Consider the following 24,853-nt stretch of genomic DNA (forward strand, 5'->3'; position numbering starts at 1 on the left):
TGTCTAGATTCGCCATAGCTTTCCTCCCCAGGAGCAAGCGTCTTTTAATTTCTTTCCTGCAGTTCCCATCTGCAGTGATCTTGGAGCCCAGGAAAATAAAATCTGTCACTACCTCCATTTCTTCCCCATCTATTTGCCAGGAATTGAGAAGGCCAGATGCCATGATCTTTGTTTTCTTGATGTTGAGTTTCAAGCCAACTTTTGCGCTCTCCTCCTTCACCCGCATCAACAGGTTCTTTAGTTCCTCTTCACTTTCTGCCATTAGAGTGGTATCATCTGCATTTCTGAGGTTGTTGATATTTCTCCCTGCAATCTTGATACCAATTTGTGACTCCTCTAATCCCGCCTTTCTCATGATGTGCTCCGCATACAAGTTAAATAGGCAAGGCGACAGTATACAGCCTTGCCGAACTCCTTTCTCAATTTTGAACCAATCAGTGATTCCATGTTCAGTTGTCACTGTTGCTTCTTGACCTGCATATAAATTTCTCAAGAGACAAATAAGATGCTCTGGTATTCCCATCTCTTTAAGAACTTGCCACAATTTGTTGTGCTCCACACAATCAAAGTCTTTGGCATAGTCAATGAAGCAGAAATAGATGTTCTTCTGGAACTCCCTAGCTTTCTCCATGATCCAGCGTATGTTGGCAATTTGATCTCTAGTTCCTCTGCCTCTTCGAAATCCTGCCTGTACTTCTGGAAGTTCTCGGTCCACATATTGCTGGAGCCTAGCTTGTAGGATTTTGAGCATAACTTTGCTAGCATGAGAAATGAGTGCAATGGTGCGGTAGTTTGAACATTCTTTGGCATTGCCCTTCTTTGGGATTGGAATGTAAACTGACCTTTTCCAATCCTGTGGCCATTGTTGAGTTTTCCAAATTTGCTGGCATATTGAGTGTAGCACTTTTACTGCATCATCCTTTAAGATTTTGAATTCAACTGGAATGCTGTCACCACCACTAGCTTTATTGTTGCTCAGACTTCCTAAGGCCGATTTGACTTCACATTCCAGGATGCCTGGCTCCAGGTCAGTAACTACCCCATTGTGATCATCAGGGATGTTAAGCTCGCTCTTGTATAGTTCTTCTGTATAATTTTGCCACCTTTGTTTAATCTCTTCTGCTTCTGTGAGGTCCCTACCATTTTGGTCCCTTATCATACCCATCTTTGCATGAAACGTTCTCTTCATATCTCCAATTTTCTTGAAAAGATCTCTGGTCCTCCCCATTCTATTGTTTTCTTCTATTTGTTTGCACTGTTCACTTAAGAATGCATTCTTATCTCTTCTAGCTTTTCTCTGGAATTCTGCATTCAATTGGGTGTATCTTTCTCGTTCTCCTTTGCCTTTCACTTCTCTTCTCTCCTTAGCTATTTGTAAAGCTTCCTCAGACAGCCATTTTGATTTCTTGCATTTCTTTTTCTTTGGGATGGTTTTAGTTGCTACCTCTTGTACAATGTCGCGAACCTCCGTCCATAGTTCTTCAGGCACTCTGTCTATCAGATCTAATTCCTTAAATCTATTTGTCATCTCTACTGTATATTCGTCGGGGATATGATCTGAACCACAATCAGCTCCTGGTCTGGTTTTTATTGACTGTATAGAACTTTTCCATCTTTGGCTGCAGAGCACATAGTCAATCTGATTTCTGTGTTGACCGTCTGGTGATGTCCATGTGTAGAGTTGTCTCTTGGGTTGTTGGAAAAGAGTGTTTGCTATGACCATTGTATTCTCTTGACAAAATTCTACCTGCCTGTGTCCTGCTTCATTTTGTACTCCAAGGCCAAACTTGCCTGTTATCCCGGTTATCTTTTGGCTTCCTACTTTAGCATTCCAATCCCCCATGATCATAAGCACATCATTTTTGGCGTTGCTTCTATAAGGTGTTGTAGGGCTTCATAGAACTGATCAACTTCATCCTCTTCAGCAGCAGTGGTTGGGGCATAGACCTGGATCACTGTGATGTTGAATGGTTTGCCTTGGATTCGAACTGAGATCATTCTGTCATTTTGGGGATTGTATCCCAAGACTGCTTTTCCTACTCTCTTATTGATTATGAAGGCTACTCCATTTCTTCTGCGAGATTCTTGTCCACAGTAGTATACCTGATGGTCATCTGAATTAAATTCACCCATTCCTGTCCATTTTAGTTCACTGATTCCTAAAATGTCGATGTTCAGTCTTGTCATTTCTTGTTTAACCACATCCAGCTTGCCTTGATTCATGGATCTGATGTTCCAGGTTCCTATGGAATAAAAATCTTTACAGCATCGGACTGTCTTTTCACCACCAGTTACTTCCACAGCTGAGCGTCCTTTCGGCTTTGGCCCAGCCGCTTCATTCATTCTGGCGCTACTCGTACTAGCCGTCTGCTCATCCCCAGTAGCATATTGGACACCTTCCGACCTGAGGGGCTCATCTTCTGGCGTCATATTGTTTTGCCTTTTGGAACTGTCCATAGAGTTTTCATGGCAAAGATACTGGAGTGGTTTGCCATTTCCTTCTCCAGTGGATCACCTTTTGTCAGAGCTCTCAGCTATGACCTGTCCGTCTTGGGTGGCCCTGCATGGCATAGCTCATAGCTTCACTGAACTACGCAAGCCCCCTTGCCACAACAAGGCAGCGATCTTTGAAGGGGGAGTACCATCTTACCACCAGGTTTACAAGTGAATTGCAGACAGATCTACATTTAAAGGGCTATATTTGTTGCCCTATCTGGTAATTTTGGCTAAGAGATAAAAGGAATGGTACGTGGCTGTATTCAATACATGTGTAGACAATGAGGAAGAAGAATTGGTTTTCATATGCTGCTTTTCTCTATGAGAAGGAGTCTCAAAGAGGTTTACAATTACCTTCCCTTCCTTCTCCCCACAACACTTCCCCTGTGAGGAAGGTGAGGCTGATAGAGACCTGATATTACTGCTCTGACAGAATAGCTGTATCAGTTCTGTGATGAGCCCAAGTTGACCCAGCTGGCTGCATGTGGGGGAGGATCCACCTCAACTGCATAGGTTTCCCATGTGGAAAAGTGCATACTGTACACTCAGCCCTTACAAGATATCCCTTTGAACCTATTAAAGAAAATAATCTTTAAAAACTGAAGATGAAAACCTACACCACACTGCTCCTAACCACTACACACTGTAATGTGAGACTACCCAGTGAATCTCTGCCATTTAAATACTGCTGCCTTTTAACATGACCATGTGAGGATTACCAGATTTAATGGAAAGGAAGTTTGGCATTTAATAGCTAAACGATTAGTTAAATTTGCGAGGTGAAGCTTTTCTGAGCAATAGCATTATTGGGAAAATGTTTACTTTTGATTACCCACTGTTATAAGAACTGAAACCCCTCTTGAAAGAAAAGCTGACAATTGCAAATTCAGCAAGAGAGAGAGAGAGAGAGAGAGAGAGCACCTGTGTTATTACCATACAGAAAGCGACCATTCCTTTAAAATAAACAGGGAATTGTGATGTAATCGGAGGACTAGTGAATACCTGCCTTTTTAATATAAAAAGTCTTCAAATGAGACAAACAATGGTAACCACAAGGCACAAAAATTCTCAGATATAATTTCTCAAACCTTCCATGTCAGCAGACGCAGCTGGAGCTCCAGATTGCTGGCCTGGTACATTACCAATAATCTTGCCTCAATTTTAACTGCACTCCTAAAGATATTTATATAGTTTTGTGTGAGCTTTTCATGACTTGCCATTAAAGTAAATAGTCAATATTAGCTCTTCTGTGTCTTCTAACAGTTCTGCATCATAAAGCCCTAGTCATTTCTATAACATTTTCAAAATGGATCTGCTATTTATAAATTGTGTGAACTTTTGTCTTCAAACAACTAGGGACCTCCAAAGTACAACTTGAAAACATATTTGAAGTCCAACTACATCTCTTTAAAGATGTGGAATAAGCTAAAATATACAGAGTAAGCATCTTCCTGTGACTAAAATTCACAAGCAACTGAGCTACACGTTATCCTCACTATGGACTCCAAGAAAAATCTGTAAGATAACTCTAGTTGCATTCCAAAAATCAATATTCATGTTTTCCTTAAGCTGTTTCATATCTTCAAAATCCTTGTAAGCTGGACTGATAATTGGTATTCTACTGCTAACTTTTGTACATTGATATGAGTCAGAACAGAGCTTATCTGCAGCTATCCGTAACATAGCTCCTTGTGATCGTCTCTAAGATCCTCTTAATGGTCTCCAGAGAGCTAAAGCTGTCCACCTCCCCAGGCAATTAGTTCCATTAGGGTGCCCAAAGCCATTTCAAGTCTATAACCAGACCTGAAATCAGCATAGAACAATCCACTTCATACAGGAAGCTCCAAAGTTGACCAGCTACCACCCATTCAGTCACCTTGCTCAAGAATAGTACCATTTGGGACTGATGGTAGATATTAACTCTCCTGGGTTCAGAGAAAGTTTCTTTAGGAGTGGACATCACTGCACAGAGGGGACATGATGGCCCTCTTTAAGTATTTGAAAGGTTGTCATTTGGAGGAGAGCAGGATGCTATTCCCATTGGCTGCAGAGGAGAGGACACGCAGTAATGGGTTTAAACTTCAAGTACAACGATATAGGCTAGATATCAGGGGGAAAAAATTCACAGTCAGAGTAGTTCAGCAGTGAAATAGGCTGCCTAAGGAGGTGGTGAGCTCCCCCTCACTGGCAGTCTTCAAGCAAAGGTTGGATACACACTTTTCTTGGATGCTTTGGGATGCTTTGGGCTGATCCTGCGTTGAGCAGGGGGTTGGACTAGATGGCCTGTATGGCCCCTTCCAACTCTATGATTCTATGGTTCTATGAGCTCCCCCTCACTGGCAGTCTTCAAGCAAAGGCTGGATACACATTTTTCTTGGATGCTTTAGGATGCTTTGGGCTGATCCTGCGTTGAGCAGGGGGTTGGACTACATGGCCTGTATGGTTCCTTCTGTGATTCCATTCAAGGCAGGAATGACCACGATGTATCTCATTTACTGTCTCTCAGACCCAGTCCACAAGCCCCCTCACTGGCAGAAGTAAGCAGCCATGGGGGACAGAGGTCTTATAGGCAGGTGCAGGCCCCAGATTTCCAAAGTCTGTCCATATCCTCAGACTGCACAAGCTAAAAGGTATCCCACACAACTGGAACAATTGCCATCCTGTATCTATCTGACCCTACTGCTGCAATATTGAGTCCAAATTGGAACAGATATGAGAGATTTTATCCACAAAGTGTTTTTTGTGGATTTTACCAACAAAATGATCATGGTGGGCTAAAGAGCAGTCCACCTTCTTCCATTGGCTAGAACCCAGTTGACTTCTGACCACCCAGAAGAGTTTTGCAAGTCTACACTATATAAATATAATGGTGATGGGGAAGTATTGTTTAATTATCATCATTACTGACATGGTTTAGTTTTTCAAATGAGCTCTGTTCCATGGCTTGCCAGATTCATTCTGAATCTTGCTTTACTATCACTCTAGCCATTTCCCTATCTTTTGGTCATCTACTATCTTTCAGTAAATGGAGAAGAGTTGGTTTTTATACCCGACTTTTCGTTACCGGAAGGAGTCTCAAAACAGCATACAATCACCTTCCCTTCCTCGCCTCACAAGAGATGCCCTGTGTAGGTAGTGCTGAGACAGCCTGACAAGACCGCTTTGTGAGAACAGCACTATCAGGACTATGACTAGCCCAAGGTCACCCAACTGACTGCAAGTAGAGTAGTAGGGAATTAAACCTGGCTAACCAGATTAGAGATAGAGCCTCTTCTGGCACAGAGTGGTAAGGCAGCAGTCATGCAGTCTGAAAGCTCTGCCCATGAGGCTGGGAGTTCTATCCCAGCAGCCAGCTCAGGGTTGACTCAGCCTTCCATCCTTCCGAGGTTGGTAAAATGAGAACCCAGCTTGCTGGGGGGTAAACGGTAATGACTGGGGAAGGCACTGGCAAACCACCCCATATTGAGTCTGCCATGAAAACGCTGGAGGGCGTCATCCTAAGGGTCAGACATGACTTGGTGCTTGCACAGGGGATACCTTTACCTTTAACCAGATTAGAAGTCTTCATTCTTAACCACTATGCCAAGGAAAATCCCCCAATGCCATCTGAAAACTTATTCAATCAGGATATATGTGTGGATGATTTTAATCAGTCTCCCAGCCCAATGGAGTCTTGGAACCACTGTAATGTCTAAACCCAGCAACTGGTGATTTGACCATGACAGGAGGACCATCTTCAATTCCTCCATTTTAATTATCTTAATCCTGCACAGAACAAAACATTAGATCTAGAGTGTGGCTTGCACAGTGTATTGAGCCTATTATTACTGAAATAGACCAATGGATGTCATGGAGGTTATGAAATCCCAACAAGGTAGCCTCAGCAAGACCACCAGTTAGGAGACTCAACACCGCCTCCAAGACAAATGCTGGCAGGGGATCATGGGAATTGTAGTCCATGGACATCTGGAGGACCACAGGTTGACTACCCCTGCTTTAGGCAACACAACTGTGATGGGCAGCACTTAGGAAATATGTGCTGAAATAACAGCAGCAGTGAGTGATGAGTCTAATATCCTCACTATGGAAACAGAACCAGGGCTGCAAGCCTCTCTGAGCCCTGTGTAGCCAGCCACAGGTGGGTGGGATTTGTTATACAGGCTGTGGGCTGGAGGGAAGACAGTTCAGCCTGAGACTGGTCTGAGAGAGTTCTGATCCTTAGAGAGAGAGAGAGAGAGAGAGAGAGAGAGAGAGAGAGAGAGAGAGAGAGAGAGAGAGAGAGAGAGAGAGAGAGAGAGTAAAATAACTAATCTGTATAAAGAAAACTCATTCCTCAATTCCAACTACCCTTTCCCTCTTTGTAAATAAAATCCTTAAGTTGTTGCTTGGTAAAAATGGCTCAGTACCATTCTGAACAACAGCTCTACACATTCCCCCAAAGTCAAAAAGATCTAACTGATATAGGGTGGAACAATGAACAAAGTTAATGATGGTACTAAGGCACTCAGTCTCTGAGAGAGCAACATTTCTTTTTGAATGGAAAAATTACCACATAGTGGGGAGGTGTGTAGAGACTACTATCATACCAACAGAATCTCAGTGCTTTCTTACACTTTGAAATACATATTCTCAAACCGAGCACAGTCCCAGAGAGAGTATTGAGCCAGGGGGATAGAGTCTCAGTGGGTTACAATGACATCACCTCCCCTACCACCAGGAGAGCCAGTTTGGTGTAGTGGTTAGGAGTGCAGACTTCTAATCTGGCATGCCAGGTTCGATTCCACACTCCCCCACATGCAACCAGCTGGGTGACCTTGGGCTCGCCACGGCACTGATAAAGCTGTTCTGACCGGGCAGTGATATCAGGGCTCTCTCAGCCTCACACACCCCACAGGGTTTCTGTTGTGGGGAGAGGAATGGGAAGGCAACTGTAAGCTGCTTTGAGCCTCCTTCGGGTAGGGAAAAGCGGCATATAAGAACCAACTCTTCTTCTTCTTCTTCCTACCACCAGCAGTATGCTGATACATCACTGAGTACCCTGAAAGTCATTGTTGGGAAAGATTAACATCCCCTCTCTCCACCAAGTCTCAGTGATACATGCCAGAATGAAACCATGGATAGCTGACTATTCATCTATACTGACCTGGCATTTAAAAGCAAGATATTAATGCTCAGTGGAATGTTGTTATGGTCAGCAGCATCACCATGGATATAAATCATTCTCTCTCACAGAACAACTAATGCTACTCAAAACTCTTTGAAAGTAAAAAGAACATGATGGTAGAATGTAGACATTTCATGTTTTCATGGGAAGGTTTTTTCAACAGATGGCATTTTGTTGTGCTAGAAGTTTGAAATGAACATATTATGACTTTACAACTTCAAAATAAACACCTAAATCAATCAGAATGTGAAGTAAGTGATTTTCTCCTTTAAAAATCTTACTCGAAACAGGAATTGATGCTATCTGTACTTTCTATACCTATGTTGCTTAGGTAAAGGTAAAGGTAAAGGTCCCCTGTGCAAGCACTGAGTCATGTCTGACCCTTGGGGTGACGCCCTCTAGCGTTTTCATGGCAGACTCAATACGGGGTGGTTTGCCAGTGCCTTCCCCAGTCATTCCCGTTTACCCCCCAGCAAGCTGGGTACTCATTTTACCGACCTCGGAAGGATGGAAGGCTGAGTCAACCTTGAGCCGGCTGCTGGGATCGAACTCCCAGCCTCATGGGCAAAGCTTTCAGACGGCTGCCTTAACACTCTGCGCCACAAGAGGCTCTTAAGTCTTTCCACTGAGCATGTTGCTTAAGTCCACTAAATTTGTAATAGAAAGGAAGGGATTCCTGTACATTTGAATTGTCCCCTGTTCCTTGGGATCTTTGAAATTTGGGTGGATGTGGATGTTCTGAAATGGGTGCTCTGCATATCTTTCTGAATCAATTGATTATGTCACAGCTGAACATATCTGTTATCCGTCCATAGGTAATCCATTGTTATACTGCTTTGGGGGCAGAGGGGACTGGTGTCAGTTTCTACTCATACCCAATTAAATATCTTGCAACTATGTTGCTTTGCTCCAAATAGGCATATAAAATGTACATGGCACTGGCCAAGATTCTTTAAGCATCTCCTTGTAATAAAACTATTTCTTCTTCAGGAAGTTGATAACAAAATATGATACCTTCTCTTCATGGCAAACAGAACCTTGACCGTTTATGCACTGGGAACTTCATTGCCCCAGCTCCCATGCAGGAGCACAGATTGGGGGCAAATGTGGTGCACCAGGCCAAATGCTTCCCCGTGTGGGTGCAGGAAGAGGTGGGGCAACCTGCCACGACTAAAACTTCAACCTGCAGCCTGGCATGAAACCTCCAGTGCGTAAACGGTCCCTGTGTGTGATTATGAAATTATGGGAGTGATAAGAAGCCAAAAGTTAACACATCTGTGACAACATTAGATACAATTGAAAATGGCTTGGAAAATGAATTTATATTTATAAGTTGAGTCTTACTCATAATTATTTTTCATTGGGCATAAATTATTTTTTAAATTAAACATACAAGAAATCTGGGATGGAATATTATAATTGCTTGGCCATTCTGTTTTCTGTGTTGGTTAATGCTACTTAATACTATTAAGGATAACATTTTCTAGATGCCTTGTCCTGGAATCAGGGATAACTACCCACCTTTTGCTTTTTTTTAGCCAAAAGGTTTAGTGACTATAACACTTTGTTGTTCTGTGACATTTTCACTGGCAGACTTTTAGATCCTTAAATTATGTTTTATTTATGATTTATTTTACCCTAGAAAAAATTGATTGAAAAACTGAGGTAACTTTGTCTTGACCAATTTTATTGGGGTAAAATATTACTTCATCTATGTTTCAGTAATTTGTTCTGTTAGTTATATAGAATTTTACTTTATACTTTTATGAAAGAGATTTGGTAGTAATTAGTAAATGCATATTTGGGATACTGAATCCGCTGTGAAAGTTGTGTGCATTTATATTTTTAGGACAATGTGACTTGTCGTTAGAAATACTATTAAACTTCAGAACATTCATTTATGAACGCCATTCAATCTGGGTTAACCAGTTACCAGCCCAAAGCATCAAATCTCTCTTTTTTTTCTGTCCATGATAAGGTTAAAACACTAAGGACTAACTTTCTTCTCACTTAAGTAGCATCAACAAATGCAATAAGTTATAAAAGAGAAAGAAATCAGAGATGTACTACTTAATGGTCACAACAATGAATATGCATGGCTTGATTCATCAGCCTATATTAGCGAGGAGGATCAAACTCTAATCTGTAGCTATTCTAAATTGGTCAGTTGCGGTAGTAGACAGCTCATCCCTGAGCTACACATAGAAATTTACCTTGCTCTCAGAGGCACATAAGAAGGGTTTGTTTTGCAAAGGGACATTTGCCAAGCCCCAAGGAGGACACAGCAACAGTATTCTTTTGGCATAAACTTGGCCACAGCTTTATTCCAGTAAATTATTCCCATATTGAGTGGGACACAATATGGGAAAAGGACCCTGCCTACTTGTGATTGCCAGACACAAGGCATCCCATTATGTCAGCAGGCCACTGCCACTGCCACAGGGTTCCACTGGTAAGCCCGCCTGGATCCCTGCCCCCCCATAGCCTGTTGAGCCACAGGAGGTGGCAGATGATTGGGAACCCATTGGGCATTAGCCTTTGCTGAGTTCTGCTGCTACTCAGAAATGTGAGTCAGCCATCAAACCCTACCCACCACCATGACCTGGGTTCCGTATTGTCACAGCATCTTATGGAGTCCCTGTAAAATTGGGAGACCGGTGCACAGGCTTGGTCTCCCCCAAACCGACTCATCCTATGCTGAAACCCACCACAGAGCAGGGGCGGGGGGCATTCTCCCCTCTCATCTGAGTCACCTAGTGTTTTGCTGGATGTATCATAATTTGGCAACTTTAGTCAAAAGTTCCACTCGAGTAAGGTGCTCTCTCATCTCAGCCACAATGGCCTTTCCAGGCACTTACAAATTATATCCCGGTTGGTGTTTTGTTCCCCAGTTCCACACTGGAATTTCAACCAAAGGAGAAACAAATGAAATAATAAAATAATTAATAGTATGAATGGGCACAAACATCCAAAATTTGGTTTGGAGCTTGAGAACCAATGCTCAGGAAAGCACCTTCCGTGAACAGTTGACTTAAGCTGTTTGGGGCCAGCTATTTAAACCTAACAGCTGAATAGTGTGGGCCCAATACTCACTCGTTGGTTTAAATAACTGATAGCCAGATAATTTTTTGCTTTTGTTCTCCTGCTCTTTGATTTTGCTCCCCCTCCCTTCAAAGAAGCAAGGAGCAAAACTGCTACTTTGAAGGGGAGGAGCAAAACCGAAGGGTTAAATGAAACGAAGCCCCTTCCTGAGTGATCCCCATCCTCTTTCTCCTGGCAGTGGCAAGCCAAGGTCAGGAGAATTCCCTTCCAGGGTGATCCTTGCCCCCTTTCTCCCAGTTGTGAGAAAGGGGAACCAAATTTGCTGGACTGATTTAGTTTGGGTCGAGTCCATTTGGTTTCAATCCAGGGGCCATCCCAAATCCTCAATTGCCTTTTTTAGGTTCATGCCCATCTTCCTCCAAATAACAGAACTTAAAATCCTTATCTGAAAGAAGGAACAGCCAAAGGGTGGGTATACAGGCCAAGAGTCAGTCAGGGTCGATGCATAGATTCTTCTTTGGCATCCAGTTAAAACTCAGTTTGTTCCTCCAAAAAAACGCCAACCTGACTTTGACTGGTTTAGAGCTAGGTGGATCAACCCTCACTGAGGACTGGTTTCCACCTCTCATGAAAAGAGATATCATTAGACTACAGGAAAAATCACAGTCCTTTCCTTTGGTTAGCTCCCCCCCCCCCCCCCCACAGCAGCTCCCTTCCTTGAAGTCTGTACCATTGAGTCTGTTGCAATGCTTATTTACTCTTATTTTATGCAAGTTAATTTATGGATACTGCATTATGGTGAACAATTCTTTATGTCCAGAAGAGTCTTTTGAAACTTGATTGTTACTTTGTTACAAAGAAGAACTAAAACTATTAGAACAATTAGAACAAGAAGAGTTGGTCCTTATATGCCACTTTTCTCTACCCAAAGGAGTTTCGGAGCATCTTACAATCACCGTCCCTTTCCTCTCCCCACCACAGGCATCCTGTGAAGTAGGGGTGGCTGAGAGAGCCCTGATATTATTGCTTAGTCAGAATAGCTTTATCAGTGCTGTGGCGAGCCCAAGGCCACCCAGCTGGCTGCATGTAGGGGAGTGGGGAATCAAACCTGGCTCGTCAGAATAGTAGTCAGCGCATCTAACCACTACACCAAGCTGACTCTTGGAAAATTAATTTTTTTCCTTTGTGCAAATTTATTTAACATTTTGCTTCCTCATTCCATGTTTTGTCCATAAAATATATGTATTTCAAGAACTCAACCTTACATAAACAAAAGCTCTGTCTCACACATACATACTATACATGGCATATATTGAACAAATGAATACAATAGCCATACACCATGTACATTTGTCAAATATTCCTACAAACCAACAATAAAAACTGAAGAATCAAAAATGTATATTATTTTTGTTTTAATCAGCAAAATAGAAAACATTTGCTTTTCCATAGAAAATAACATTGACTTTCTTTTCAGGGTTTTTTCTAATTTAAAAGTTGGCTCTGGATACTAAGAAGCATTATATATGCATATAAAATCATATTCACTAACCAATGTTTATGTGTCTTTATAGTTGCCCCAACCATCCAGGAAATCAAAGCCAGCGGTGTGACGCTTGGAGGGGCTGGGTTCATCAGATGTGAAAGTGCAGGTGTTCCTTCTCCAGCCTTTGAATGGTACAAGGGAGAAAGAAAGTAAGTTTGTAGAGCATATCCACATTCTTTCTGAAATTTGGAAGCTTTTCTCTGGAGTCTGCATAGTGTTATTTTATATTTTTTGTTATCTCAGGAACAAACCAATCAGACCTGCATTGCTCTTGTTTTCCAAATATATTAGCCTAGAAATACCATTTCTACAAAACCTACCTTGATATATATTGTGAAACTGTAAAAAAAACAAAAAAACAAAAAACAGTTCTCCCTTGTAATGCATGTATCTGGTCCAGAAACTCATGTCATCTGGGTATTTCAAACTAATTTGGGTTAATCAAATAATATGGTATAATTCTGCAGAAATGATATTTACAATCTGCACAGCGTAGATTTAAGTGACAATGTGCTTTTTTTCGGCATCATGTGAGCTGCTCTGTAAAAGCCTTGACTAAAAATGTTGAGGCGGATCCTTCCCATTCCACTAAGCTAAGAGACCTCAAGAGCTTTCCCACCAGAACTTCTTTCATCAAAGGAACTCTCCACACTTAGCTGAACAGAGTGGCAGGATCCAACCCCCTTCATCCCATTAAAACTTATAAAACAAACGTGATGTACATTTCAAAGAGAGTGAAAAACTCAAACCATGATAATGTTCTAATACATTATAATATCATTAATGAATTCCAATATCAGACTAAAGATAGATGTTCCTTCAGGCTCAAGCTGATGCATGATGTTAACCACTCGTGCCTATTATCTCTGGAATAAGAGTTTAATCCTCTGTTCCTGTAAATGCTGCTGTAGAGAGACCAAAAACCCATACACACAAACACATACACTTAAAATGTTTTCTCTGAAATGTCAATAATTCCTTAAATGTGACTTGGAAAAGCATATATTCAGGAAAATGAGTGGCACTTCTGTTTTACACACAATTTGTTCATATATTGTAGCTCACATGCATTCTATACAGAAAGCACTTTAAAAAAAATTAGAGGCCTAGGTGAAACAAAGTGAGTATAATTAAGGGTTTTGGGGACTTTCCACAGTTTTATTTTGGGATGAGAAACTTTATTGAATTAGGTGATTATTATTTCAGATACATGATTGCTTGCAGGGAATTGTAGTACATGAATATGTGGAGGACCACAGGTTGACTATCCCTGCGATAGAGGACAGGTTCAAATTCAATGCAGATACACAGTGATCTGAAAGCAGCAAAGAGTCATTATACACAATGTGCAGTGTGAGAGTATGTCTTCTGATTATAAGAAGAGAAACTGAATTTTTGAATTCTCTTTCTTGTACTAAAAACAACTTCATGAAAACTAGCACTTTGAGGGATAAACATTTACAATGTCCTTCTGCATTATTTATTTATTTATTTACACTATATATAGTCTTGGTCTCAAAGTGAATTATACAAAATAGGTCAATATAATCAACATGATGAGACAACCGTTAGACAATGCAGGTGTTGACTTGTCAAAAATGGGAACCAACTCAAGATCAACCCAAGATCAAAAACAATGGTGAAGCAAAGCATGGGTATAAACATGGCACATTAAGGGCCATTCCGCACAAGGACCAATGTTGCGAAATGTCTGCAGTATGTAGAAACACTATATTTAATAGAGGAATTTTGGTCATTTCGCACACCTTCAATTCTAGCGGAATATTGAAGTCCGAGTAGCAGTCTATTCATACCCCACAGGTTTCCGGTCTCGCTGGAATCACAACAAAGGAGGCAATGTTTTTACGTGCTTCTTCCCGCCCCTGGCCATCAATCAAACAGAATAGCCAATGAACTGTTGTGTTCATGCTCCCGAAAAGCCCCTTTCCTTTTAAAAACTGTTTTTTTTAAACCCGAAAACACCAGTAGCAACGAATCTTTGTTCATTCAGTGTCTCAGAAAGACCTTTTTCGCTGGTGTAGGAGCTGGCACTTAATCGTTTACATGGTCTTCAAGTAAAAAAAAAAATTCCCCCCTCCCCAATGGGAGCAATTTCTGGCCGAAATTACGCACAGTGTCAAACAGGGGGCTGTATTGTGCTCGGAAACTTTAAAGACAATTGCAGAAGGGAGCTTTGTTTTACTGTTAAGCACTTCTGTGGAGGGACTTTAGCTGAAGAAGCCTCACTTATTCGTTGCTTTCGCCGGTTTAAGGGGGGGGGGAATGGCAATCGCGTCTACGGAAGCTGTGGGACAAGAGCTAGGGAGGGACATTCTTTCTACCGCTATTTTGAGAACGCACATGTCTTTCGCTGATATGTTGCAGTTTGTGCTCAGAAGTGTAGCGTTTTTTTCAGGGGAAATCTACTTTTCTGGATTTCCCCTTAAGCACCATACAATTCTGATTGTTGCTGGAGTTTGCCGTGAGTTTTGTGGTTTGTTTATGTCATGTGGAAAGTTAAATTTATAGTGTTTACAAAAGGTACATTTAAGTTGTGCAGAATGGCCCTAAATTATATGATTGGAACTTACAGCAACATATCATATAAACTATACATAGCTATACAGCATACTATCTGTAAACCTTAACTTCAAGCTGTGTATAGATTGGCACAAAAGTATGAGCTATCTTACTGTCATAATTCTGGTTAAAATGCATAAATGTTTCTGATCATGTTCATTAGTGTTGTGAAGTAGCTTTAACCAACAACAGTGGAAAAGTATATAATAAATCCAAATATAATCAAATCATCATTCTCTATTGTTGTTGCCTCATTATAATTCATAAATCCACTGCTTGCAATGGAGAACTCCTGAATTCATTGTTTACAACTCACAATTTGTGAATTTATTTAAAATTTTAACAGTAATGAAAAATGATTTATTTCCTACATTTATGCCGTTCTTTTCTCCCTAAAGGGAACCCTAAGTAGTTTACAGTGTTTTCCTCTCTTTCATTGTATCCTTACAGCTACCCTGGGAGGTATGTTAGGCAAAGAGTATGTGGCTGTCCCAAGGTAACCCAGTGAGCTTCCATGGCAGAGTCTCCCAAACTTTCATCTCCCAGATCCTAGTCCATCACTCTAACCACTATGCCACACTGGATCTGAAAATAAAATGCATGTAGGGAAGAGCTGCAAGCAAATCTAGTTGGCCATGAGCCCCATTTTATTCAATGTTGCTTACTCCCAGGGAAGTATAGCTTCTACCTTAGTGAATTACATAATATGGGTATTATGAAAATGATACCACTGAAACTGAAGTAGTTGAAGAGAATCACATGGTGGATTAAACAGGGTTGAAGAGGTTAGAAAACTTGTTCAAAATTAAAATGCATAGGGGTACAAATGTTCACTTGCCAGATGCAGAAATAGCATATTTCTTTTTGGATTTTGAAAAGGACGATTCATTTTGTGTCTGTGTGTGTGTGTTTTAGGGTGCAGCTGACTGCTTCAGGAACCTATGTTTATATGAAAATCTGTTTTACATGCAGAACTGTGTAGTGATTAAATAAAAAATGGAAGTATTAATGTAATGTAAAATATTAAATCATCAATATGCAGCTATACCATTAATACTGATAGATGTGAATTTTCAGGCTGAATGCTGGGGGGGAAATGCATCTCTCCCATGGATTTATGATGTGCTGCCTCCATATATCAAAATTAAATGGTAACTTGTTTATATAAGCAAGAGTTCTGCTTTCAGGATGAAATATAAGCAATTCTCTGAGTAATCAAGCATAGCTAAGTATTTTCACATTTAACTAGACTTCTCCTATATCTGCATATGGTTACAACGTGCCCTGGTAATAATGGTTCTAAAAGAGGAATGTTCAGATTGGGCAAGACAGGCATCAGATGCTGCTCCTGTTGTGGGGGGAGGAATGGGAAGGCGACTGTAAGCCGCTTTGAGCCTCCTTCGGGTAGGGAAAAGCGGCATATAAGAACCAACTCTTCTTCTTCTTCTTCTTCATCTATGCCTAGAGCTCTTTGTGCTAGGGAATCTTGAATGGTGTCGTGTCTATCTTCCAACAATCAAGAAATATACATCTGGAATCTCCTTACGTTTGAGTAATTGAGTAGTTGCTGACATTATTGCTGGGGAGCAATTTGCCCTGATCGCTAAGAGTCAAAGAAGGCACAAAGCTTCATTGGGTAATTAAAATGGATTGTCAGCCAATGGGGAGGCGCTTTTGGTTTCAGCTGTGCCTCTTCAGAGCTGGATTCTGCTGCTGGCTTCTTCTCACCTGCCCTCCCTTCAGAAAACATGGGATTAGCCAGTCGTCACTGGAAGCCACACTGGACTTGTATGTGTGTGTGTGTGTGGGGGGGGATTCCCTCTAATTAGCCATGGAAGGTGTCTTTTGTCACCTGCTTCATGTTGTCAGGGTGAAGACCAGTTAAATAGGCCTGGTCATGAATTGTGTAGGCCACAAGTATTTTGGCAGGGATCAGGCAGGCTGGTCAAGCAAGCACATCCAAGTGTTGGAGGGCATGTCCAGGAGTGTGCATCACTGGGGTATGGCTGGGAAGGGGTAGGCCTTGATGCTGAACAACACCTTTCCAAACCTGGTGGTGGTTGTGCAGCACACCAGGTGAGGGAGATGGGTTTGAGCATCTCTTGGCACATTGTATATTGGCAATGATAAACAAAGCTGGTAGGAGATGCTGGTTGTGTTTGGAGTAAGGATGGGTTTGCAGAAGAATCATTCACATGCAAGCCAAGCTCTTGTCTCATGTTTTCTTTGAATGGGTGCCTGGCGCAAAAGGATGGCATAGCTGATGCTAAGTGGCAGTATATTTTAAATATTCACAAGACTGGAAGTCTACGTAAAAAAGGGGGGAAGGAAACCTCCTAGATCAATCCAAGTTGTAACAGAGAAGTGATATGAAAGAGTATATTAACTTTTCCTAGCAGTTTCTCCATCTACCATAGACGTCATTTCACCAGGCCCAGTTCAAGGATTCATGGGGCCTGTAGCACCAAAGCCAGAGCAGGGCCCTTGTTAGTTGGTTTTGTTAGGTTCTGAGATGGAATGGGCCTCCTGCTCAACTGATGCCAAGCCTGTGGGCCCTTTTCCAGCCCTCCACCCTCTTCCTTGGGTGGTGCCTATCTTTTCTTCTGCATCATTGCCACCACTCACTGACTTGAATCATTTTTCCTGAGGGACAGTGAGACCCCCTCAGCAAGTTTCCTAGAGTTTTGTGGTTAAAATCTGTGGAGCCTGCCTGGTTAGTTGGCAATAGTTTTGCCTTGATTTCCTCCCTTGGCACTGCCAATGTGCCAGCACTACCCAAATGGGGGAGACTAAGTGTTCCAGAAAACAAGTCACTTTTTTATACCAAAAAGTCAAGTTTATTGAACTATTTACACTTTTAGATTTCTAAATTAACAATCCTACCAGCATACGACATGAAATAAAACGACAGCACTTTTAAACACATACGGCATAAAATAAAAAAGTGAAAAATCATTCCTCTTTCCTTACACTCTCTTACCGAAGAGGAGGACACATTCCCTTTGTCACAACCGAATCTCACCATCTGCCTCCTGCACTTCAGGAGGTGAGGCTCCTTGCTGGCTGCTTCTCTGGCCTCCCATAATTTCACTTGTGGCCAGGCCAGGCTCTGTCCCTCTTCTTAGGGCAACCAGGGCACTCTCTGGAGAAGGGATCTTGAAGCCTTCCCCCTTGCAGTTTCCAGGAGAGACTGCCCCCTTCCAGGAGGGCTGGAGCCTAAATACCCATGAGATCCTTGGATCTAGATGATTTCAAACGGTTCATCAAAAGCTTAGTTATGGTCAATCTACATGTCTTCAAGACCAAGAACCCTATCTACATTAGCTTGGCAGTCGGCACCACTGAACTTATGGGTAAACGTGCTTAGGATGACACTGCCTTCAACACAGCCATGTGTCAGAACAAGCTAGTTCAAAGAAACCCTGAGTCCAGTAGCACCTTTAAGATTAACCAAATTTTATTCAAGGTAGAAGCTTTCGTGTACCTGCACACTTTGTTTAATACAGGGGGGAAAGGATTAATTTTGAAATTTGACATCAAATTTGCCATGATTAAAGCTAAATTATTTTGCTGCTTCAGAGAGATGCAAAAAACTCTTTAAGGAAATTTTATTTATTTATTTGTTTGTTTGTTTGTTTGTTTAGTCACATTTATATACCGCCCTCCCTGAAGGCTCAACCTTCAACACAAATAGGCTCAAATCCTTCAACACAAACAGTGATCTTGTAAAGAAAATTGGGGAAGGGATTTTTCTCCCCCCTCCCACACACACACTTGAGCATACTGCTTGCAATATAGCCATTACTTACTGCTGGAAGAGAGAGCAGAGCAAGGAAAGAAGAGACAGCAGCACCTGAAGGAAGAAACTTGCTCATGAGAAGCCATCCTGGCTTCTAGCACAAGGATGGTATCTGGCATGCAGGTGGTCAGCTTGGGCTGTTGTTATTATTATTCCCCTGGACCGCACAAAACATAAATATATCTGTGTGCATGCTACTCTGGTGCCAAGCAGGCAGGAGCAAAGAGCATGCATTTGAGGAATGAATCTCCTGTGCACTCAGCAACAAGGAGGTGGAGACTCCCTGGCCCCCTCCAGTCACTACATCCCATCAGAAGCTGAAGGTCCTAAAGCAGTATCAGCTACCTGTATCAGCCACCATAGAAATTAGTTTGGAGAGGACTCCACAGCTTCTTTTATATTCCTCCTCTTGGTACTGGGAGGTAAATGGCAGGTGGAGGGGGAGGCGATATGCAGGGCCCCTCAAAGCATGGAGCCTGTAGCACATGCTACATGTGCCATGTTGTACTCTACTTCATATTTACTATTTTCTTTGTACTTACTACTTTCTTTGTATATGTCAAGTCAAAGTGAGTTAACGTCACTCTTTCATGTTGTTTCTTTTGTCGGTTACTCCTTCTGCAGCAGATCTCCAAATTCCCCCCTTATGCTGTTCTGGGAACAAGGTCCTCTGACCTCCAGGAGCAGGATTTGGGGGCATTTTTGACAGTAGCAGGAGATGGCAAGGCAAGAAAGTCCTACTTCACTAACAGAAATCCCTTCTATCATCCGTGATTTACCCTGGGGTCCAGGGCCCAGGTTTCAGTGCACTCGGTTTTCTAATATGGGCTGCTTCAACACAGAAGACCCACCCCCATTTCAGCAACTCTATTTGTGCTCTCCTAAAACCTGTAAAAATATTTTTCAGGGTGACATTGTTGAAGTGATCCTTTTTGTGTGCCTATAAGACCATTTATGCACTGGGAACTTCACTGCCCCAGCTTCCATGCAAGAACACAAATTGGGGATGGATGAGGTTCAACGGGCCAAATGCTCCCCCATGTGGGTGCAGGAAGTGGTGGGGCAACCTGCCACGACTAAAACTCCAGCCTGCAGACCGGCATGAAACCTCCAGTGCATAAACAGTCTAAGGGAAGGTACATTGTATGTTGGAATGGAAAGAAACAGCCCCTTTGCTTCCTTCTGAAATGGGGGGAGGGGCAGGGCAATGTCGTATTTGTTTGATTTGCCATCAAATCATAGCTATCTTATGGCAATTTGTTGGGGGTTTTAAGGCAAGAGATGCTCAGAAATAGTGTGCTATTGCCTGCCTCTGTACCAAGACCCGGAACTTCCTTAGTTGATCATGTCCCAGTACTAACCAGGGCCAGTCATGGCTTCCAAGGTCTTACAAGATCCGACGATAGGGCATACACAGGGCAATGTGAGTAGCACGTGTTTTTCTCTACTGTCCAGATTAACATTTGAAAAGTCCCTCTGTCTCTGTCTGTCTCTCTGTTTCTCTCTCTCTCCCCCACTCTCCCACATACACACACCTTCCCCCAAAGAATAAACTATTTAGTCTTTTCAATGTAGGCACCTTGCAGGAGTCAGTATTACCAAAAGATCCAAATATTGTGCTATTCTGGAGCACTTTGCAAATCTACAGGGTTTTTTTAAAGAGTAATATTGAAGTGGAAGGGAAGATAGTATGGCATAGCTTCATCTCCTTGAGTCTCTCTAGCTAATCAAGGTCAGCATGTGGAAGGCAGACCACCAAGGAAGAGTCTTCAGAAAAAGGCAATGGCAAAGCACCACTGCTTCTCATTTGCTTTGAAAGCCCTTGCTGGGGTTGCCATGAGGTGGCGATAACTTGGCAGCACTATTATACTATTTTTGAGCAGCCCTACACATGCAAACATTTTTTTTAAGTGAGGAAAGAATCATGAGGACAGCGTGATAGTGGCAGGAGGAGAGCAAAGCAATCTACATTTGGTATGAAACCAAAACCACGGTTAGCAAGGGTGGGGAAATTCAATTAACCTGTGCCATCTGAAATCTGTGTTTCAGGTGTGAATACCAGCAGCATGACTACCATTGGGAGAAAATAACCTCATGTGGAATCGGCCAGAGTTTTACTTCTAGAAAGATACATCCCTACTGACACAATTCTAGGCAACTGCTGACTTTATTAACATTTATATTTTGATGAGGTACAAGCCGCCTGTAAGAAATGGGGGTGGGGAATGGGTGCAGCCGCTAAAGCAGAAAGTACTGCTTTATTCCTGCTAGATATTTTGCCCTGTGATAAGAGAAAATGACTTTTTCATTCTTCTTTGCCATTTTTAAGGATAGTATAAATGAGTTTACTTATATTCCTTAAGTCCAGAAGGTGAGAAAAAGTGAGCATTCTATGGAAATCATATGTTGATGGCATCCTGCTCAAATATACTATAATCCTTCACCTTTTCAGCTATACTATACACACTCATCTAGGAACCTGGTTAATATAATGGGACTTTCTTCTGAATGAACAAGAGAGGGATGTTCATCATTTGTCATACTGTTTTGGACATACCTTGGATTTCTATAAAGATTGAAATGTGTCCAACTGCTTTCTTTCCTTTAACTTTGATGTATCATTAGCTGCTAATTTGATAGGGAAACTGAAGATGAAACCAAAGACTGTGGATTAGTTGCATCTATTAGGAGTGCCTGTTATAAACTGAAACATTATTTTGGATGTAGATAGGACAAATGTTGAATATACACCCCTTTTGTGAACTCAAAGGGATACTAATGGAAAGAACAAGAGCCATTAGATAAAAGTGAAGATTTGCCATGGAAGCAAGAAAAATTAGCATCAATACTGGCATTAGTAGAGGTTCAGTGATAGGATCAGCATGAAATGATACGCAAAAGCATGTTGATCTTAAGCCGAACATGTATATTCAAAATAGGTATGTGGGTTGATGTAAGTATTGCTGATTTTTGCACAAAAGAAGAAAAACAAAACAAAAGATTCTGTAATAGAACCAAACAGAAAGTTATGTGATGGAAGACAGGACATTTATCACTGACCTAAAACATAAGTCTATAGTACCTTGGACTGAACATCAAGTTTAAATCCCATCTGTGCCATATGGTTTTTAGTAATGATCATAGTCTCTGTCAATTGGTTTCCTGATGATTATGATGATGAATGAAAAAAATTGTAATTAATAACATGTTCAGTTTTAAGGATGTGGATGTCTTTTCTACCCTATGTGAAGCCATGAGTTCCTTTGGGTGTAGCCTCCTATGAAAGGAAGCAAAAGACTCTGCTGCTGCAGGCTAATTCAGCATCTCCTGCTTAGAGCTCCTTTTCTTTGCCAAGACTCTGCTTGTTGTTTTGCTCAAGCATCCCTCTCCCGGAATCTTTCCTGGTCTGCGTGTCTGTGGTCTGCCTTTTTCCCCACCTCTAGACGTTCCCCAAATATAGCTATATCACCCCCATCTTGGTTTGCTCCCTGACATTAGGTAATGAAAGAAAGAAAGGATTTAATCTAATTTTAGGCCTAGTTTTGCACAGCACATTGGCACAAACTAGCATTTCATCTGCATCATACTCCCAAAGGCAGTGGGATCTCTCACGCCCCTTGTTCTAAAGCACTTTTTCTCCATCAAGCCACTATTCATGTTTCCCTGAATTTTAAAGCAGTTTGCAAATGTTATTTGGTATAGAGGAAATGACAGTATGTGATCAGAGACATGTGCAGCATTACTTATAACCATTGGGACAGTATGGCAGTAACATATTCTCCAAAGTAAGACACTGCCAGCACTACTTAATGGTTTTACGACCACTGCATTTTTCCTTCCCACTCTGGTAAAATCTCATTCAAGTTTGCAAGGTGATCAGACCCAAATGCAAACAGTTTGGTGTGTGGCATCTAACTGGAACTGGCTTCCTTTTTGTTTCCCCTTCCAGACTGATCAATGGACAACAAGGGATTACTATTAAAAGCTATAGTTCAAGATCACTTTTAAATGTCAACAATGTGACAGAGGAGCATTTTGGCAACTATACATGTGTCGCTGCCAACAAACTAGGCACAACCAATGCCAGCCTTCTTCTTAACCGTAAGTCAACAGAAATGGTGAAAAATGCTTATGTTTGGGTTGTCGTTCTTGCCTTTGTCCTGAAGAACACAAAACCGTAGCAGTGTTCCTGGTGCGGGCTGTTCAAAATAATTGTGACTCTTGCTGGAAATGGCGTTGTAGACACTTGAGAAATTTGGTTCATTGTTTTGGGCTCCATTTGGCTGAAACCTTTTTCATGTTGGATTAACCAGAGTGCAATGTGAATATGATTAAAATAAGGCTGTCTCAGGGCTGGTTCACACATAACCATGCAATGTGGGTTGAACATGCTGAGGGTAGCCAGGATATAAGCCACAGCATCCTCTGGGGAATGGTTTCTCCAGTGCAAAGCCTTACCCTTGTCCACCATCCATGCCACCAATGAATAAAGCAAAGAACTTCAGAGAGGCAGATCTTTACCCATGACACAGTTTTCATCAATGTGCCCTGTATAGTGAACGTACAGGGCACATGGATAAGCAAAGCACCTTTTTGAAGCTTTCAGCAGGCATCCATTTCTATAAACAGATCCTGCATAAATATGCATTGTTTTTATAAATGGTATTAATTCATGGTACCAGCTTACAAAAGCTGAACGTTAGAAGTATGTTGTCCCTGTCTGAAATGTTCTTTAACATGTGATTCGTTGCTGATATATATATAATCTGTGTGGTGCATACAGGAAGGGATGTGAGGTTGCCTTAGGCTGTATCCTCCCTAACCATTTGTTGGACTTTGGATATGAACTTTTGGAGATTGCTAAGCCAATATTGTTTGGATGAGCAACCGCAGTATGCACAGTTAAGTAATAAGTGCACCGTAGATAAGTGAGGTGTGCAAGAGTTTGCCAACAGGAATCCGTTATTGATTGCACGGCGGTATGTGTGTCTGTGTTCTGGGAGCTGTATCCGTTTGCAACATCCTCCTCCGCGCATAATTGTTTTTATAATTCAATTAGCTGAGGATAAGTAATCTACTGACATATTTTATCAAATGTTACAATAAATGGAATCTGATGAAAAATATTGCTCACCATATTTTTAAAATTAGACTTTGATTTTTTAATTAAAATGTGCATGAATAAATAAAATGTTGGTAATGCATTTGGAAGATACAACAAAAAATTGAGCGGTTGGGGTGGGTAATTAGAAAAGCTGCCAATACTGACTAAGGATACACAACCTCTGTTGGCCAGCTATCTTTATTCCCCTGCAGAGCTGCAGTTGCTATATAAAGACAAAGTGATTTTATCATGATTCTGTCACAAAGCCCTGCTGTAGCCCTAGAGCAACTGAGTCCAGGAGTGGAAAAGATGACACACCTCAGCGTTGGCAAAATCCCCACTGTCTCAGCATCCTTGCTAATTAGCTGCCTCACTCTGCATTTCCAGAGAAGGATTTAGCCACATATGGAAAAATTAGGAAGACTGTGTCTTTTTCATCATTCTAAGGTTTTAGGCAGTGCAGATAATGACACCCCAGGGCTGCTTTCAGTGTGAACTCATTCCTAGGACAAAAAGTTCAAGTTGTATATCCAGAAACACAGCCTTATGTGCCATTCCCAGTGTATGCATGGCTGGCTTGGCAGCTGAACACCGATGCAAGTCATTCCTGCATCACGCTTTATCTCATAGTTATATGACACCCAGGTGCACTTTATTTATGTTTGATGAGACAGAGACTGTTGGTCTATGTCCTCATGTTCGTGGATGAGAATAACTGCCACAAAGAGTAGTCAGGTGTTCTTGTTTACATTTTTTTACCTCTCTCTCTGTATGTGTGTGTGTGTGTGTTTCTGTATGCATATATACCAATATGCTGACATGTGATTCATCTCATGCATCTGATAATGTGGTTTCTAGGGATGGGCAAAAACCTAAAAATTCCAGGTCAGTTTGAGGTTTGGGGCAGCCCCTGTACTGAGTTGGAATTTCCCCAAACAAAACAGGCTAGTTCAGATCCCCCCTTCCTCCGCAGCTGGGAGAAAGGGAGATGAATCACCCAGAAAAGGTTAAATCTTTGCTTTCCCCCCACTTTGAAGCAGGTGGGAGTGAAACAGACATGTTTTTAATGGCTCACGGCCATTTAAAACAGAAACCTGAAGGATGAGCAAACAAAAAATAGAA

The 24,853-nt window shown here is 41.7% G+C and overlaps 1 protein-coding gene across 3 annotated transcripts in view; it reads left to right on the plus strand.

The window, feature by feature from the left end:
- Positions 1-24,853, plus strand: part of NEGR1 (neuronal growth regulator 1) — a 719,159-nt gene that overhangs the window by 544,208 nt on the left and 150,098 nt on the right. For all 3 annotated transcript variants that reach the window (XM_077333337.1, XM_077333338.1, XM_077333339.1), the window contains exons 5-6: positions 12,277-12,397; positions 22,577-22,728. In XM_077333337.1, coding sequence (XP_077189452.1) covers positions 12,277-12,397; positions 22,577-22,728 — 273 coding nt within the window. The remainder of the gene's footprint in view (positions 1-12,276; positions 12,398-22,576; positions 22,729-24,853) is intronic.

The sequence above is a fragment of the Paroedura picta genome, chromosome 4 (assembly GCF_049243985.1).
Source record: "Paroedura picta isolate Pp20150507F chromosome 4, Ppicta_v3.0, whole genome shotgun sequence".
In the NCBI taxonomy this organism is placed as follows: Eukaryota; Metazoa; Chordata; class Lepidosauria; order Squamata; family Gekkonidae; genus Paroedura; species Paroedura picta.